The 18,535-nt window shown below is 34.2% G+C and overlaps 1 protein-coding gene across 12 annotated transcripts in view; it reads right to left on the bottom strand.

Moving 5' to 3' along the window:
- Window positions 1-18,535, bottom strand: part of EED (embryonic ectoderm development) — a 192,238-nt gene that overhangs the window by 7,630 nt on the left and 166,073 nt on the right. For 10 of the 12 annotated variants that reach the window (XM_053900164.1, XM_053900168.1, XM_053900165.1 and 7 more), the window contains 9 exons: window positions 16,954-17,106; window positions 14,586-14,678; window positions 11,396-11,461; window positions 10,323-10,448; window positions 9,551-9,632; window positions 7,264-7,355; window positions 4,702-4,835; window positions 2,617-2,722; window positions 1,413-1,487 (listed from right to left, as the gene is read on the bottom strand). In XM_053900164.1, the coding sequence (XP_053756139.1) occupies window positions 1,413-1,487; window positions 2,617-2,722; window positions 4,702-4,835; window positions 7,264-7,355; window positions 9,551-9,632; window positions 10,323-10,448; window positions 11,396-11,461; window positions 14,586-14,678; window positions 16,954-17,106 (927 nt within the window). The remainder of the gene's footprint in view (window positions 1-1,412; window positions 1,488-2,616; window positions 2,723-4,701; window positions 4,836-7,263; window positions 7,356-9,550; window positions 9,633-10,322; window positions 10,449-11,395; window positions 11,462-14,585; window positions 14,679-16,953; window positions 17,107-18,535) is intronic. The other 2 variants (XM_019450027.2, XM_019450021.2) reach the window with 2 other exon arrangements.

The raw sequence follows: 18,535 nt of genomic DNA, 5'->3' as shown, positions 1-18,535 counted from the left end.
AGAGAACATCTACAAAAAACAGCTAATTGCCAAACACTGAATTCTTTCCCCTTTAACATCAGAAACAAGTCAAGAACGTCTGATCTTAACATCACTATTCAACATAGAACTGTAAGTCTGCCAGTGCAATAAGGCAAGATCAGAAAGGAAACTATACAACTGCCCCTATTTGCAGATGACATGATAGTCTATGTAAAAAAATCCCAAGTCCTAGAAAAAAAACCCTCCTAGAATTAGGTCACAGGATTAAAGGTCAATATGTAAAAATCAACTGCATTCCTATATACTAGCAATAAACACATAGAAATAAGGAATATCATTTGTAACCACAAAAAAGAGAAGTACTTAAGTATAAATCTAACAAAGTATGTACACGACTTCTACGCTAAAAAGCTACATAATGCTGATAATAAAAATCAAAGATCTAAATAAATGGACAGACAAGCTATGTTCATGAACTGGAGAGCAGAGCAAAGATATTAGTCCCCCACCAAACTGATATATAGGTTTAACATAATAGCAATCAAAATCTCCCCTGCCCATAAAACTCCTGGCAAGATTTTTTATAAAATGTAGACAAGATTATTCTAAAATTTAAATGGGAAGTCAAAGGAATCAAAATAACTAAAACAATTTTGAAAAAGAATAAAATGGAAGAAATCACTTAACCAATTCCAAGACTTACTATAGAGCCACAGTAACCAAGACCGCATATAGCAGTGGTAGAGGGAAATAGAACAGAAAAACCAGAAAAGGCCTCATACAAGTAGGCCAAACAACTTTGACCAAAATGCAAAAGCAGTTCAAAGGAGAAAGAATAGTTTTTCAACAAATGGTGCTGAATAATTGGCTATCCACATGCAAAAAAATGAACTACTACCTAAACCTCATACAAAAATTGACTCAAAATAGATGATACGTTAATATAAAATGTAACACGACAAAATGCAGGAAAAATTCCTTAGGATCCAGAGTGTGAAGAGCTTTTAAATGTAACATCAAAAGCACAATCCATAAAATAATTTTCTTCAAACAAAATTCAATAAATTGAAATTCGTCAAAATTAAAACCATTTGCTCTACAAAAGACCCTGTTAAGAGGATGAAAAGACAAGCTACAGATTGGAAGAAATTTTTGCAAACTACATATCTGACACAGGATTCATATTCAGAATATATTAAGAACTCTCAAGACTCAACAATAAAAAAAAAAAAAAACACACAAAACCAATCCAATTAGAAAATGAGCAAAAGATATGAAGAGACATCATCGAAAAGGATATATGGATGGTAAATAAGCACATGAAAAAGATGTTCAACATCACTAGCCATCAGGGAAATGCAAATTAAGACCACGATGAGGTATCACTACACACCTATCAGAACAGCTAAAATAAAAAATAGTGACAGTACCAAATGCCGGCGAAGATTCGGAGACACTGGATCTTTCATACATTGCTGGTGGGAATGTAAAATGGCACGGCCACTCTGGAAAATAGTTTGGCAGTTTCTTAAAAAACTAAACAAACTTAACCATGACCCAGCAATTGCCATTCTAGGCATTTATCCCAGAGAAATGAAAACTTAAGTCCACACAAAAACCTGAACACGATTGTTCATTAGAAGCTTTATTTGTAATAGCCCCAAACTGCAAAGGACCAAAATGTCCTACAATAGATGAATAGTTAAATAAACTGTGGTACAGCCATACCATGGAATACTACTCAGCAATAAAAAGGGGAAACTATTGATACACACAACAACTTGGATGGCATTATACTGAGTGAAAAAAAACCAATCTTAAAAGGTCCCATACTGTTAACATTCCTGAACTGACAAAATTCACATGTGATAAAATGATGACATAGAACTATACGCACACATTGTACAATGTCAATTTCCTAAATTTGATATTGTATTATAGTTATGTGAGATGTATGTGGGAGAAATCGGGTGAAGGGCAATATGGGACTTCTCTGCTTTGAAACTTACTGTCAATCTAATTATTTCAAGGTCAAAACTTTAAAAAAAGGAAAAACTATACCTGGAAGGCCAAGAAAAAAGTCAGGCTCTGCCCAAGAAAATATGCAATACCCTGAAATCCACATCAAGAAAGGAGACTGGACAGCAATTTTTCCAAATATGACAATCCTAAATGTTCAGATAACATCACCAACAACTACTCTAAATTATCAGCAAAAAATATGTAAATATACATCAACACTTTAGAGATCAGGGGTTGGCAAACTACAGCCCATAGCCAACCCCAGCTGTTTTTGTAAATACAAATTTACCAAAATGGACACAAACATACCAAAAAACCCACCACTGGCTTTAGAAATTGGGTTGTTTTATAGCATCAGATATCAGAGAAGAATATCATCTCACAAGTTAACATTTTTCCTATTATTACAGCACAAGTTATAACAATTCATCAGGATGTTTTATGCCTAAAACAAGCTTCCAAATCTATAAGACTTCAAGGAAGAAAAAAAAAGGAATTTCTGCCATCTGCCATCCAATTTACCAAACTATATGAAAAAACTGTGCTCCCTGAAAAGTTCCAACTCACACAAACACAAATAACAAAAGTACAGCTTAACAACAGTTAGCATACCTTGGAAAGTATCAAATCACCTAACCATCGCACACAATCGACATAATTCCTATGTATGTCTCTGGTGGAAAAGTCAGGAAAGTGAATTTTCTGAGAAATAAATGGCCTGAAATGGAAATGTCAAAAGTTAAAAGAAAAAAGGATAGTAGAATCACACTAATTTTCACTTAAAAGATTTATAAAACTTTAAAAAATACAATAAGCTATCTAAAGTTAAGCATTAACAGTCTATGAAAGTCAATATATCTAGATTATTTCAAAAGATTGTCATCTTTCTAGAACAATGACATATCATTCCAAAGACTGCTAAAGAGAAAGCTAGATGAGAGTACTGCCTTGAGCAACAATTTCTGGAAATGGTATCTGACAAGAATCTGGCATTTAATAAGACTTTTCCTATATTTGGGTAAGTAAAACATACTGCTATACATACATACATACATACATATATATACATATATTTTGCTTAAACATGTCTGTGAGAAGACCACCAACTACCAGTTCTTCCCATTCTACAGATAATTAAAAGTATACCTAACATTTCTAATCTAGTGATTCAGTTTTAGACTGAAATTAATTATAAAAGAATGATATGCCATGAATTAGCTGTGTCTCTTGGACAATTCAACACATCCTTTTTACTTCTCCTTCATATGTAAAAAGAATGCTGGGTTGAATCCTCTCATACATTCCTCCCAATTCCAATTCTAGGAGCTTTTCTTTATTAAAACATTAAAATGTTATTCATAATCTGTTATAAATTCTCAATTCTGCTGTAATTATGTTAACTGCTTTTTAGCCAAATAAATATTATAATCTATGGTTAAACCTCTCAAGACCAGCATAACTCAATGTTACTTTCTGTAAACTGTAAAATATAATTTCTATTTATTCCAAAGCTCTAGAAAATATGAAAACAAATATTATACTAACCCCTTGGGTTCTAAAAGAGAAATCTGGAAGTTGTACTAATTCTCAGAGGCCACTGAGGTCTCATAAATGTTAATGCATTTAAATATTTGTTGATGGTTATAAATTTAACTGATAATCTATTAATAATCTGGTTTGATAAAGAGAAAATAAATGCTAGCTCTTTGTTAAAAAAGAATTGTAAACAAAGTTAATAAATGGAGATTTATGACAATTACAGTGAAAGTGCTAACAGCCTGATCAGATACTGAAAAGACAGTTACTGAATTAAAGAATTGAAACATTTCAGGGGTGCCTGGGTGGCTCAAGTCTGTTAAGCGTCTGTCTTCAGTGATTCATGGGTTTGAGCCCTACATTGGGCTCTGTGCTGACAGCTCAGAGCCTGGAGTCTGCTCTGGATTCTGTGTCTCCCTCTCTCCCTGCCCCTCCCCTACTCGGCACTCTGTCTCTCTCTCAAAAATAAGTAAACAATAAAAAAAAAATAAGCATTTCAAAAACAGATTTCAATTGGAACTTTTCAAAAATAAAAAAAAAAGAAGATTGCCTGGCTGGCTCAAAGGGTGGAGTGTATGTCTCTTGATCTTGGGGTTGTAGGTTCAAGCCCCACATTGGGTGGAAAGATTACTTAAAAAATGAAAATCTTTATATATATTAAGAAAACTTCCCACTCAAAATCTTTTGAAGGAGGTTCCAGCTTTTGAATTTTCTCCATCTAAAAAAGGGATCATCATTTAAAGGAAAGAATTACATTATCATGAATCAAAGCCAAGAAACCCATTTAAAAAATCAGGATTTACTGACGTGACTAAAAATTAAAAGTGCTGACAAATAATGCTAGCAACATTATTCAGAAGGACCCTTTACTCTATCCCACAGCAATTTTAAGCAGCTTAACATTGTTATAATGTAAAAAGCCAAGCATATACATACCTAAATAAGTAAAACATGCTACTAAATTAAGATGAAAACGCAATTTAAAGGGGATTTTGAAAAATGAGCCACAAACATTAGACTAAAAGCAAAGGGCTTCTATTTAAAATCAGTAAATTTTATGGTATGTAAATTGTAGGGGATTATGTAAAAATTTTGGATAAAGTAAAACACATCATCAATCCAACAGCAAGAAATAACTGTTTTAAATAGCACAATTTTTACCTGTTAGTTTTATTTGGGTTATAATCATAAGATTCTTTAATTGCATTCATCATTCTCTTTGAATTGATCCTCCAAAGTTTAAGAGAGTGATCCATACCACAGGACATTATTTTTTCACCCAAAAGATCATAATCCTGTACGTAAAACAAAAAAGCTTAGACATACGAAACTGCCCAAATTAGACTATCCAATTTTCATCTGAGGTACAGTGTAGTGAAAATTGTATTTTAAGTCACAAACACTTTGAGTTTCATCTATGTAGCCCATAAATCAGAGCTGTTACTGATTTCAAGATTTAATTTTATCTGATTTGTCACCATAGCATATATGAGCTTATATAAGTCAAGAAAGTAAATTGTTTGAATTTAGTTTCATCTGTTCAATTATTTTTAAATATTACCTTTGCTTGATTTTGAAGGTAAATAGAATGCTGAATTATTCTATGATGCAAAGACCTAAGTTAGTTTTCTTTGTCTATTAAACAATGAAATTGACAGCTGTATGTGAAACTATACAATGAGTCTTTAAACAACTGAAATTTTGCTTTATGTGTATATTTAAGTCAAAATACTTCAGTTACATTAGGTAAGTTCACTTTTAAAAAGAAAAAAGGTCTAAAAAAAGGAAATAATGTATTTTAACTTTTTCATTTGCTATATACCAATCGTTAAGACTGCTAACAGATCATCCGTTGTAGCAACCTTAATGTACCTATTTCATAAAGCAATGAGGCACAGAGATGCTCTTTAATTTAGCATGTGATTCATGTGTTAATGAAAATCTCACACATCAGTCCTTCTAGTGGAACTCCTCCTGTATTATAGAGAAGAGGAAATAGACTGTGTACTGCTCTCATTTTAAGAAATAACAATAGGAGTGGGGCGCCTGGTTGGCTCAGTCGGTTGGGCGTCCAACTTCGGCTCAGGTCATGATCTCGCGGTCTGTGAGTTCGAGCCCCGCGTCGGGCTCTGGGCTGATGGCTCAGAGCCTGGAGCCTGCTTCCGATTCTGTGTCTCCCTCTCTCTCTGCCCCTCCCCTGTTCATGCTCTGTCTCTCTCTGTCTCAAAAATAAATAAAACGTTAAAAAAAAAATTTTTAAGAAATAACAATAGGGGCACCTGGGTGGCTCAGTCGGTTAAACGTCTGACTTCAGCTCAGGTCATGATCTCACAGTTTGTGTGTTTGAGCCCCGGGTTGGGCTCTGTGCTGACAGTTCAGAGCCTAGAGCCTGCCTTGGATTCTGTGTCTCCCTCTCTCTGCTCCTCCCTCATTAATGCTCTGCCTCTATCTCTCAAAAATAAATAAAAGTTAAAAAAAATTTAAAAAAACAAAGAAAGAAAGAAATAACAATAGAAGGGCACCTGGCTGGCTCAGTCAGTAGAGCATGCAACTCTTGATCTTGGGGTTATGAACTTGAGCCACACACTCGGTGCAGAGATTACCTAAAAATAAAATCTTAAATAAAAAGAAAAAGAAAGAAAGAAAGAAAGAGCGAACGAACGAACAGTAAAGAGTTCTATCTATGGAGGAGAGTATCTTCCTTATTAATCTAGGTATTTGTGTTAAACCAACCTTCGAACTGATCACTGTTTTCCAAGAGCCTAAGGGCTTTAGATTCGTGTTTACTGAATTCAGAAGTCTGGTTGCTGCTACTTCTAATTACCTCAATGTCAACAGCAACATGACACCCTTAGAGCCAGTAGCTCTAATTTATAATTCTTAAAAAAAGGATGGTAGTCATGGGTCTTAAGACACAGAAGACAGGAGAGTGCTGCTGCAACTTTTAGAAAATCCAAGGTGACAAAGTAGGTGAAATTAGGTATGATTCTCACAAAAGCATACAAACCCCAACTTCCAATTATTTAGTACTTCCAATTAAAATGCTACCTGCTTCAAAACATGGTGCCCCTTTACATAGTTTAAGAAAATACTGAAGAGTTGTAAAACCACTAAGTAAGTTATAAATGGAACATAAGTAAAGCTAAAATAATGTAAAAATGTCAAGGGGGGCCTGGGTGGCTCAGTCAGTTGAGCTTCTGACTCTGGCTCAGGTCATCATCTCCTGGTCTGTGAGTTTGAGCCCCGCGTGGGGCTCTGTGCTGACAGCTCAGAGCCTGGAGCCTGCTTCAGATTCTGTGTCTCCTTCTCTCCACCCTTCTCCCACTTGTGCTCTGTCTCTCAAAAATAAATGTAAAAAAAAAAAAAAAAAAAAATTGAAAGATGAAAGTTGATCAATTGCTAACTGGCTTAACCTTTTTCTTTAATGACTGAGAAACAGCAAAACAAAAGTTAGCTTGGTGAGTTTTGATTGAACAAGTTCAAGGTATTCTTTCATGAGAATCCAGGTGTTGGTATACAGTGCAAGAGTACAGATCAAACACAGAGCCTTACTCGCTTTATTCCTTCATCTGTAAGCTAATAACCTTATTATATCACAAGTAAACGAAATTAGTGCCTGACAGGCTGTATGAAACAAACCACATGCTTTCTTATAAGAGTTCCATGGGGATCGTTCAGAGCTCTGTACACCTGAAGATCACCGCCCTGCAGCTTTCAACTTACAGCACTTAGAACTTCATCTCTGTGCCCTTCTACGCCTCCAAATATTGCCACCAGAGTGTCTGTTTGGATATTCCATAATCGTAAAGCATGATCTAGTATAGACATAAAAAAAATTAAAACGAACTTTAGTCATTCATTTACTCTGGACTTGCAAAACCTCTTTAAAGAAGTAAAAACTACTGAAGTTTGGAATTAAGTTATGCACAGTGGGGACTAAGAAGAATCCAATTATACAGCAATTTAAAATATTTACATCAACATGTAGACTTAAGTATGAGCTCAAACTTTCAAGATCAAAAAGAAGTATTTATGTGGTCTTAAAATATGTTTAGCTTATTTACCTCAAACAATTTCTTTTAAATAACATCTGATTTAATGGAGTCATGCTCATGACATAACACTTAGGGATTTGACATAAATAAAGTTTATGTTATGTCATAGAACAAGATACTACAGTTTTTCCCTCCATAGAATCCACATTTAGTAGTTGAAGGGGACTGAGCAGATTTACGAGATCTTTACAGTAAACCCAAAATAGGATTAAAAACTATACATATCACAACATACTTTTATAGTATTAAAGACCTCTTAGAAATATTAACTATAATTTGAGCAATCTCATCCACTAAGCATTAGCAACAAAATATACCGCATTAATATAAACATGAATGTACAGCTTGGTATCTGGCAATACCCAAACTGTACATGACTATTAATCTATTCCATAGGGAACACTAAAAGACAGTAATAAATTATGTTTAGTAGTGGAAATTAACGTTGCCATAAAAATTATTTCTTAAAAAAATTATTTCTTGATTCCAATTGTGTACAAGTTTTTGTGTGGACATTTACTTTCATTTCTCTTGACTACATATACACACACACGGAAGTGGTATTTCTATGTTTAACTTTTTGAGGAAATTCTAGACTTTTTTTAAGGTGGGTACATTTTACATTCCCACCAGCAATGTATAGGGGGTTCAAACTTCTCTACATTCTAATCAACAGGTTATTGTCTGTATGATTATAGTCATCCTACTAGGTATGAAATGGTCTCATTGTGGTTTTGATTTCTATTTCCCTAATGATAAATGATGCTGAGCATCTTTTCAAGTGCTCACTGGACAACTGTGTGTATTCTTTAGAGGAGGTCTATTCAAAACGTTTGACGCTTTTTTTAAAGGGTTGTCTTTATTGTTGAGTTGTAAGAGCTCTTTATACAAATCCCTTATTAGATATACAACTTGGAAAATATTTTATCATATTCTGCAGATTATTTTGCACAATGGGGGAAGAGCTGAGTTAAAAAGTTGTGATAGTTAGAACAAGTGCGGCATTATGACCCAGATCACCTGTAAAGAAATACCTGGGTCCAGCTACTATTATCAGAGGAAAGTTGTCAGCTCTTCCTAGGTGTCAATTTCTATACTTAAGCCTTGATAGTTAAAGAAAAATCACACTGAAGTATTTTCATGTAAGAATTTTGACTTGAGGACATCTTTTAATATAAACAGATTGAGGGGGAGATTATAGGTTTGATAAGCCTTTATTTTTTGACAAGCCTTTAAAAAGAATAAACTTGACTAGAATAATGTAGAAGTAAAAGGGAAAAAGGCAATCAAGAACAGAATGTAGAAATAAGAACAAGCCAGCTCATTTCAGAGAGCTCAGAAATGATTAAGAGGCCTGAATGAGCCCTGAATAAACTTATAATGCCAATATAGGCATACGGAAGGCTTTCTCTTTCTAAGTATGGGAAACATTTCAAAGAGCTTATACTAGAGAACTTAGCATTTTAAGGAAGTCTATTAGGGGATCCTTTACAAAACAAAAACTTTCTATATACATAGAGAAAAACAATTTTCAGATGCATTATTTCTTACTACATGACTGGTTAGTCATAAGATGATTTGCAAAACTTTTGAAAATTCTTAAAAATGTCCTAACTTTGATGTTCTGCCACTAAAATTAATAAAGTTCAATAAAATAATTCAAATGAGGATGAATGATCATAACACACTACTGCACATAAGAAGGGTAACACATACTTAATCTTCAGTACCTATTATCTCATTTATATCTGATGTTAACAGTGTATTTTTCATGGTCTTTCAACTAATTCTTGGTCTGGGAATGCTAATAAGGTCTAAGATTTTTCTACTAAAACATACTTTATAAATTCTTTTTAAATTTGGTTTTTTTTTTTTAACCTAAGAACTCTCTGTCCCTTAAAAAAAAAAAATCATTTCCAAATAAATAGGACTAAAGAAACATTTGCTTCTCTTACCTTTACTTACTGACAGGAGAAGATTTGGATCTCTTGGGTGGAATTTCAGCTCATTGATAGCATTTCCATGGCCAACATAATGCTACAATAAATTTATAACATTCAACTTTCATATTAAATCAATAAATTCTCTCGTTAATCTTAAGAGAATGGAAAAATAGTTTCACTTAAAGTACTGGTTCTCAACCCTGGCTGCACATTAAAATCACCCAACAAAGTAAGGTTGAAAAAAAAAGAAAAAAAAGAAAAAAGACATTGAAGTCTCAACTGCAGGTATTTTGATTTGACTGGATTAGCTGAGGCCCAGCTAAGGATTTAAAAGACCCTCAGGTGATTCTAATGTGCCCTAGGGTTAAAAAACTTCTGATTTAAAGAGGTTTGTAAAACTTCTCTCGGTATCAAATTCCTAGGCTTCACCTTTTGGTTCTTTACAAGGTGCCCTTGACTCTAAATCCCTAATTAAAAGATTTGGAAAAGACTTACTCTTCCGCTATAGTTCATTCCAGACTCTCTGAATAAGGCAAGGCAGGAGGTAAATTATTCTATTTTTTAAAAATTTCGAATAAAAACTTCCTGCTTATTCCTTAATTTGTATTATCTAAATGTGACAAAGGTCTCAAAAGACTTGTCTAAAGGAAGCAAAAAGCAAAGTACAAATCAAGTTAGAAAGTATACAGATACTGATTCCACTAGTTTTAAATTAAAAAATGGTAAGTTTTCACAAGTGTGCATTCAAAACAGGGCAGATCTACAATGTAACCAAAAAACCCACCTTTATGCACTGCATTGTTATGGGATTAATTATCCTAATTATGCCTCTAGATCCGGCCACAGCCAGCAAAGGATGGCTTGTATTGCTATCATATGTCCATGCACAAGTATAGAAGTTTTCATCAGCCTAAGAAATGCCAGTTAAGAAATATAATTTGTTTTTGAAAAGTAAACACGTCAATGATTATAGTACAGTATAAGGAAAGCTCCAAAGAAACGCTCAAGTTTTTACAAACCAGTCCTTCCACTCAATTTGATTACTATTCAGAGATGCTTTCACTCAACTGTCATTTGAAAGCAGCCATGAACAATATGTAAATGAATGGGTATGGTTGTGTACCAGTAAAAGTTTATTTACACAAACAGGTAGCTAGCCCCACAAGCTGTAATTTGCTGACCCCTGTTTTAGCCCAATACTTCTGAATATGCATCTCTAGAAAAAGATCAGCAACTATTCAGTTATCCACTTTTTCCTGTGAGACTTTCCCAGTAAGGCTACAGAGCACTTCTTTCCACATAAATGATGAAAGACTGAATATCCTCGCTTTTTCTTTTTTGCTAGCTTTTTCAAATGGATCTTAAAAGAAACAGCTTTGACTGTCTAACCTTTTGGCTTTTTAAACCTTTCTTTTTCTTTATGTACTCATGTTTTGCAATATTTTATTTCCTAAACAAACTGCATGTTTATTTTTTCCCTATAGGCTTTGTTGTTCAAATACTTGGGATGAATGCCAGTCACAGCTTCTGATCAACCCAAATTCATCAAATTAACTACCCTGACATGATAAAACTCTACGCAAGGTCAAAGAAACAGGTTTTAGCTACTCTCTTGCTATCATTCTCTACTACTGGATTTCCAATGCTCATCTCCAGACATCCTTCCTCCCTCCCTCATATCCACCTTAAAATACATTTCTAGGGATCAGGAAAATTAAACTAAATACAAGGAGTCTCTTATGACAGTAAAGGAATAGCACTGGGTAAAGAAAGGACAAAGTAATTAATTTAGAAAAGTTTTGGTGTACTTATTGAAATTTCTTTAGCCAAAGATATTAAAAACCCAGGAAAGGATACATCAGCATCCACATAAGATTGCAACAACCGGATTTCTCCTTGTGAGTGACATTCATATAAGGTAACCTAATAAGAACAAAAATACGATAAAATTTCATTTCAAATACAAAAACATACTCTCTTCACCTGTGAAACATCTTAGTCACAAATGTGTCTTAGAGACACTATAGAAACTATTGCTTTAAAATAGCTTCTTTAGGGGCATCTGTGCGACTGTTTGTTAAGTGTCTTACTTTGGTTCAGGTCACGATCTCACGGTTCACAAGTTCGAGCCCCACACCAGGCTCTGTGCTGACAGCTCAGAGCGTGGAGCCTGCTTGATTCTGTGTCTCCCTCTCTCTCTGCCCCTCCCCCACTCATGCTGTCTTTCTCTCTGTCAAAAATAAGTAAACATTAAAAAAAAAATTAAAAATATCTTTTACTTATTTTTGAGAGAGAGAGAAAGTGAGAGCACAAGTAGGGAGGGGTAGACAGAAGATCCAAGGTGGGCTCCATGCTGACAGCTGGGAGTCTGATACGAGGCTCGGATCCCCCACTGTTGAGATCATGACCTGAGCCCAAGTCAGACACTTAACCAACTGAGCCATCCAGGGGCCCCTAACTTTCTGATGTATGGGAGTCCTTTTTATTTGCCACATATTCTAAAATTAATACTATCTGTATAATATACAATTTAACTGTAATAAATTTCTTTCCATTTTTTATAGTTTATAGTTGTGTTAGCAGTAACTTAATAATTTCAATAGAAATAAGAACTAGCGGCGCCTTGGTGGGTCAGTCGGTCAAGCGTCCAGCTTCAGCTCAGGTCATGATCTTGTGGTCCCTGCGTTGGGCTCTGTGCTGACAGCTCAGAGCCTGGAGCCTGCTTTCAATTCTGCGTCTCTCTCTCTCTGCCCCTCTCCAGTGTGCACACACGTGCGCACTCTCCCAAAAATAAATAAACGTTAAAAAAATTTTTTAAAATATAGTAACTCTATAAATCACCTATCACTACTAAGTTAATAAAAGCTCTACATTAATAGTCTAAAAAAAATTCCTTATATGACTGCTAAACTAGGTTATATCCCAGAAGGTAATTTTTTTTTAAAAGAAGTCCAAACAGAACTTTTTATAATTCAATATACTATGTAATGGCCTTCAATGTCATTTTTTTAAGTGTTTATTTTGAGTGAGAGAGAGATTAATTGTGAGTGGGAGAGGGGCTGAAAGAGAGGGAGAGACAAAATCCCAAGCAGGCTCCCATGCTGTCAGTGCAGAGCTCAAGAAACTGAGCCACCCAGGTGCACTCCCTTCAATGTCATTTTAAATGATAACAGGGATACTTTTTGTTAGAATGCATGGAATACTTAAAATAGCATACTGGAGCACAAATTATACTAATTCTCATATTATCATGGCCAAGTTAGTGAAGTATAATCTTAGGTTTACAGTGATGTCTTACTTAAAGTAGATTCAAACTAATCAATGCAGTATGCTCCCAACTAGGAAAAATAACCTTAATCTTTTCTTGAAACCACATCACTTTCCCCACAAATTTTTTTTTTTCAAAGAACTTAGGAACCAGACAACTATAGGCAGGCTACATATCACAAACTACATTTGGCTAAACACCAAAAAAACCCCTGCTGTCCCATGTTATCAACTGTAGTAGCCGAGTTTCAAATTTTCAGAATTTCAACAACCTAGTAAAGCACCAGAGCCTTAAATGTAATTAGACCTTCCTTAAAGGAAGTTTTCCAGGAAATACCTAAAGTCAAATTTTACTTTTTAGAAAATAGGTATCTAGAAAAAAACGATCTAGCCCAGAATAGATGCATATGGGTTCCTGTGATTTGGAAATATGCTGACATTTGAAAAATATGGAGATGACAGTCCCTGGTTATAAAGTTAACTTTGAGAACAGAATACCAACGCTAACAAAAAACAAATACAGAAAACAGTGTGCATTAAATCATGTTCTTTTATTGCCTAAGAAGCTTAGCACAATTACTAAAGAACCATAACATTTTTTTTACTCAAAGTAACAAAGTATAAAACATCTCTCTGATTCACTCCTCTTCACCTCTTGGGCTAAAGGCAGAGGAAGTGACTTATATTTGTTATCAACCTATATCCAATTCGTCTATTTCCTCCATTTTTCTTTTTCCAAATACAACAATAAATTTCTACATTATTCCTCATAACTGCTAGTACAGTATTAATGGATACCCAGAATGTTAGCTAATACAAAGTTAAGAGGACAATTTTTCCTTGAGGTGATTTCAATTTAATAAATAACTCCAGAGACTCCCTGGAAAGCACTAAGGAATCTTCCTGTTCTCCATTTATTTAGAGTTAAATAGAATAATAAATTGCTATCCACCAGTTGAATCCCTGGTCTAACTGAAAAGTTAAATAATGGTTTCTGTTAAAATGTGCCAGCATGCTTCTTCCATACACTTCTTTTAGTTCAAGATACTTTTGGCTTCCTCAAATAAAAACAAATCTAACACAGATGTTTATTGAAAATCCTTAAAATACTTTGAATAACTATTATACAAATCTACTGGATATATGCTTTGTGTTTACAGAGAGCCACTAATTAAGTTTATTTTTAAGAAACTACAGACCATGGGGGCATCTGGGTGGCTCAGTCAGTTAAGCCTCCAGCCTGCAACTTCAGCTCAGGTTATGATCTCATGGTTCGTCAGTTCGAACCCCTGTTGAGCTCTGTGCTGACAGCTCAAAGCCTGGAGCCTGCTTCAGGTTCTGTCTCCCTCTCTCTCTGCCCCTCTCCCGCTTGCACTGTCTCTCTCTCTCTCTCTCAAAAATAAGTAAACATTAAAAAAAATATTAAAAAAAGGAAACTACAGACTTTGTATCTTAAATGATAAACTAGTTAAATCACTTCCAAAAACAGAAGTCAATTCTTTCAGCCATGCAAAACAAAATATTTATGAAGACAAAATATAAACAGAAACCTGTTTCATGAACAATTGGGAATACATGAAATAAAGATGGATTTTCAGTCATGAATACTAGTTTTAACAATTTTAGCTAGTTTTGACAATCACTAAAACGCTTTGCTTTTACATAAATACCATCAAACCAGCTATGCCAAATTTACTTCAAAATCATCACACTTTAATATTATAATAACACCAGAGTCTAATAATCAAGTCAAATGCCAAGCAGACCCCTGAACACTCACTCTGTTGCTTCCTACAGTTGCAAACACTAACGGATCTCCTTCTTTACTGTGCCAGTTAAATTGTACTCCAAACAATGGTTGATTATGATCTTCCTGTAAAATAATCATAAGAAAAATTACTATAATTTAGAAACAAAAGAATGGTGAACTGACCGTTTTCCCTTATAACCCCTCCCCCCTCCAAAAATGTAGGCTACTATTTAAGTCAGAGGTCAGGTAACAAGCATTCAACTATGAATTAATACGATTTGCCTTCTATTTACTTAAACTCAATCATATTCTTCTGAATCAAAATTAAACTGGTTTAATTATTGTAGATGCATTTAATCTCTTAGGAGGTAATTTATGTTTTTGAAATAGGAGATGAACAAATACACTAAGAGTTAATATAGCTTTTCTAACACTCACTAAACTTTATTAGGTTTAATTTTTCCCTTGTAAAGCAAAGCATATCAAACTCCATTCAAATCATTACTTTCTATTATTCCTATAGAAACAACTTTAAATAATCTTGATTTTGGGTCCTAAAAGAAAAATATCCCATGGAGTTTTATCATGAACAAGAATACTGGAACACTGGGGACCAGGGGTGACAATAGACTGTAACTTCAGTTACTAGGAAGCTATAAGGAGGTGCACAAAAAACATACGGTTAACCCTTGAACAACACAGGTCCACTTAAACACGGATTTTTTGGATAATTACAGTACTGTAAACGTATTTTCTCTTCCTTGTGATTTTCTTTTTTTTTAAGATTTTATTTTTATTTTATGTATTTTTAATGTTTTAATTTATTTTTGAGAGAGAGAAAGACAAAGCACAAGACAGGGAGGGGCAGAGAGGGAGAGACAAAATCAGAAGTAGGCTCCAGGCTCTGTGCTGACAGCTCAGACTCGTGAACTGTCTGGGGCTCGTCAAGTGGGGCTTGAGCTCGTGAACAGCGAGATCTTGACCTGAGCCGAAGTCGGACGCTTAACCAACTGAGCCACCCAGGTGCCCCCCTTGTGATTTTCTTAGTAACATTTTCTTTTCTCTAGCTTATTTTACTGTAAGAATGCAGCATGTAACATACAAAATACATGTTAATCGACTTTATGTTATTGGTAAGATTAACCAATAACCAATGTTATTGGTGAAGTATGTTATTGGCTTCTGGTAAGGGATTATTAGTGGTTAGGTTTTTGGGGAGTCAAAAGTTAAACTTGGATTCTCAACTGCACGGGGGCAGGGGTGACAGCATCCCAATCTCTAAGTTGTTCAAGGGTCAACAGTATTCACTTTTGTTCACAAAAATTATTTTTCAGCCTTAGAATTTTACTGGCAATCTCCTGGCACTGAACGTTAACTTTCACACTCGCTTTTAAAGTGTTAACAACTTTCATTTCTCATCCTTTGAAAAGCCACAGCTTTAGGCTTCTGAAATATTTAATCAAATTATTTAAACAGTCAAAACCAACATCTTCCAGATATATTATCTAAAAATGGGTTAAGATAATTAAATATTAACACAAAACTATTAATGGACACTTTGCTTTTTTAAAAAGTATATTAATTTCTCTCCTTCTAAGAGAATATAATTTGACGCACTGAGCCATGTATATTGCTACACTGACAAGAAAATAATTTCCCTAGAGACATAACTTCTTATGCTTTCCCAATACTTTACCTAAAAATATATTCTTATATTTAGAAAGATTCTAACTTACATACGTAAAAGATAATACAATGTATATTTTTGTCAGTGTAGGAAAAATACTCCCAAATTTAAAAAAGAGAAAAAGAATAATATGTAAAGGAAAACATTTTAAATAAATATCAATCCTTTTTATAACTAAAAATGCTTTTGAGGAAGCAGCAATTTAAATAACTCCAAAACCTTGTTTTCCCCAAATACTGAATGTTCAAAAAAGTTAATTTACACATTTTCCTTTGAAAACAATTTCAAATAAGACAAATGATAAGAATTAAATATTTAAAACCTGCAGAAAAACATGTTTCAATTTGTGCTGAAAGTTAATGGGTCACATTCAGTTCTTTTTAGTAACAGGTATCAGGAAATGGCTTTATGTTTTTAAAGTTTTAACAAAATGTGAAGAATAACATATCCCAAAATCTTTTATCTTAATACAAACAATAAAGAAAACCCTGTATGCAGTACTAGGTATTACCCATTTAAATTAAAACAAAACAAAAAAAGTTAAACAAATGGACTGTAATAACTATGTGGTCTATGCTAAAAAAAAAAAACACCCTTCACAGAACTCTAATTTTAAACTTGACAAAGTACCTTGAGCATAAAATGTTTATCACTGAGAAATAATTCTGAAGCCTAGCATTCAGTCCACAGGATCTGTCTTTCAGCACATACCTTGAGACTATTTACACACTTGAAAGAATATTTGCATTTCTTTGACTTCCATTTTCCCTTCCCCCAACTTTTCCTTCCAGGAGCATTTGGTGTATTTGTAGGTGTATCAGGGCGTTCAGTGTTTGTACCACTTTCTATACTGACAGCATCATCCTGTAAGCAGTAAATTGGGAAAAATTACGTGAAACAGCAATACTGCAGCAGCAAATCACAGGGTAGCTGCTCATTGACCTAAAAGCAGTGATTAATAAATTCTGTAAGAAATGCAAAAATTTATTCCTGTCTCCAAATAAGGATATAAAGGAAACTAGCTACACTTTAGGATTTGTGGATTTCAGCAACAATCTAAACAAAAAAGCTAATCAGAATAATGAGAATAATACTGCCTTTAAATAACAAAGCATTGGTCTGTGCCAGCCACCTTAATACACTGGCTCATTTCATCTTTACAGCTCTTCACAGAAGGTACTGTTAGATAAGAAAGTGTTGTTTAGAGATCCTAAGAGGTCTCTTGCTACTAGGGTTGCTGGGATTCAAAACAAGCTGTGACTCCTAAATCTGACTGACTACATGTTACATGTCTTCATAATTTATTTGACCGCTGCTCTGTTTGCAGCACGGGGGTTGGTAGCCCTTTGAGGATGATGGAGTATTGATGCCTCTTATTTTAGATGTAGTTTTTGAAAATCCTGTTATTCAAATTCCGCTTAATTATAACACAAACCATTTAGAATCTTTATAAAATCCTACATATTCTGTGCTATTTACAAGTGACATTTGCCTCACAGCGCTTATGTAATAATGATACTTTTATAGAACTCCAGAAACTCTCTATAATTAAAGTAAAATCATTCCGAATGTAGAAATGACTGCAGGAAACCATGAAAATTCACTTAATTTATACCCTATCTCCAGTGCACAAAATACATTCTTGGCCCTCTAATCTAAGATTTAACTACCTCCTTTGATTACATATTCCAGTATGTTCTTTGGAATAAAGAGATTTATTTAAACCTACTGCCTTAGGGCAACAGCTCCTAAATTCATTCCATAGAAAGGCTGTTTTTGCAGAGTGCCTGTTAACATCTATTAGAACAAGTCTAGGAAACACTGCCTTAGGGGCTATTTCTAAATGATTGCTTCCTAAACCTGGTGTTACATTTACAAAAGGGTAAAAATTAACTGGAGTGTCAAAAAGCATATAAAAAATTAATACCATACAAACTCACCTAAAAACAGTATGGTTTTATACAATTGTTCTTGGGGGTAGTCTTCAAAACTTCAAATGGTTCCTACCTTTTTAAAAAATACACTAATTATTCTGGAATATACTGAATTGGATGAAAAGACTAGATAGATGGTACATAATAGGTGCTCAATATTTGGAATTTTAATTTTAATGTAAATATAATCAGATAAAAAATGTAAACTTTTAAGTTCAGTTCCCAGGCTGAAATCATGGTTTATATCTCTATTTCTCCCCCTCTTCACAGTTTCAGAGTTAACATCTAGTGCAGAAAGTAACCGTCTTTCAGTGGAAAACTATGCATTATCTATAGCACCTTTCCAGGTTATCATATTC

Source organism: Panthera pardus, unplaced genomic scaffold, assembly GCF_024362965.1.
Source record: "Panthera pardus isolate Hobbes unplaced genomic scaffold, ASM2436296v1 HiC_scaffold_12, whole genome shotgun sequence".
Lineage (NCBI taxonomy): Eukaryota > Metazoa > Chordata > Mammalia > Carnivora > Felidae > Panthera > Panthera pardus.
The sequence above is the reverse complement of the archived record's forward strand: the minus strand, read 5'-3'. Positions and strand labels throughout refer to the sequence as shown.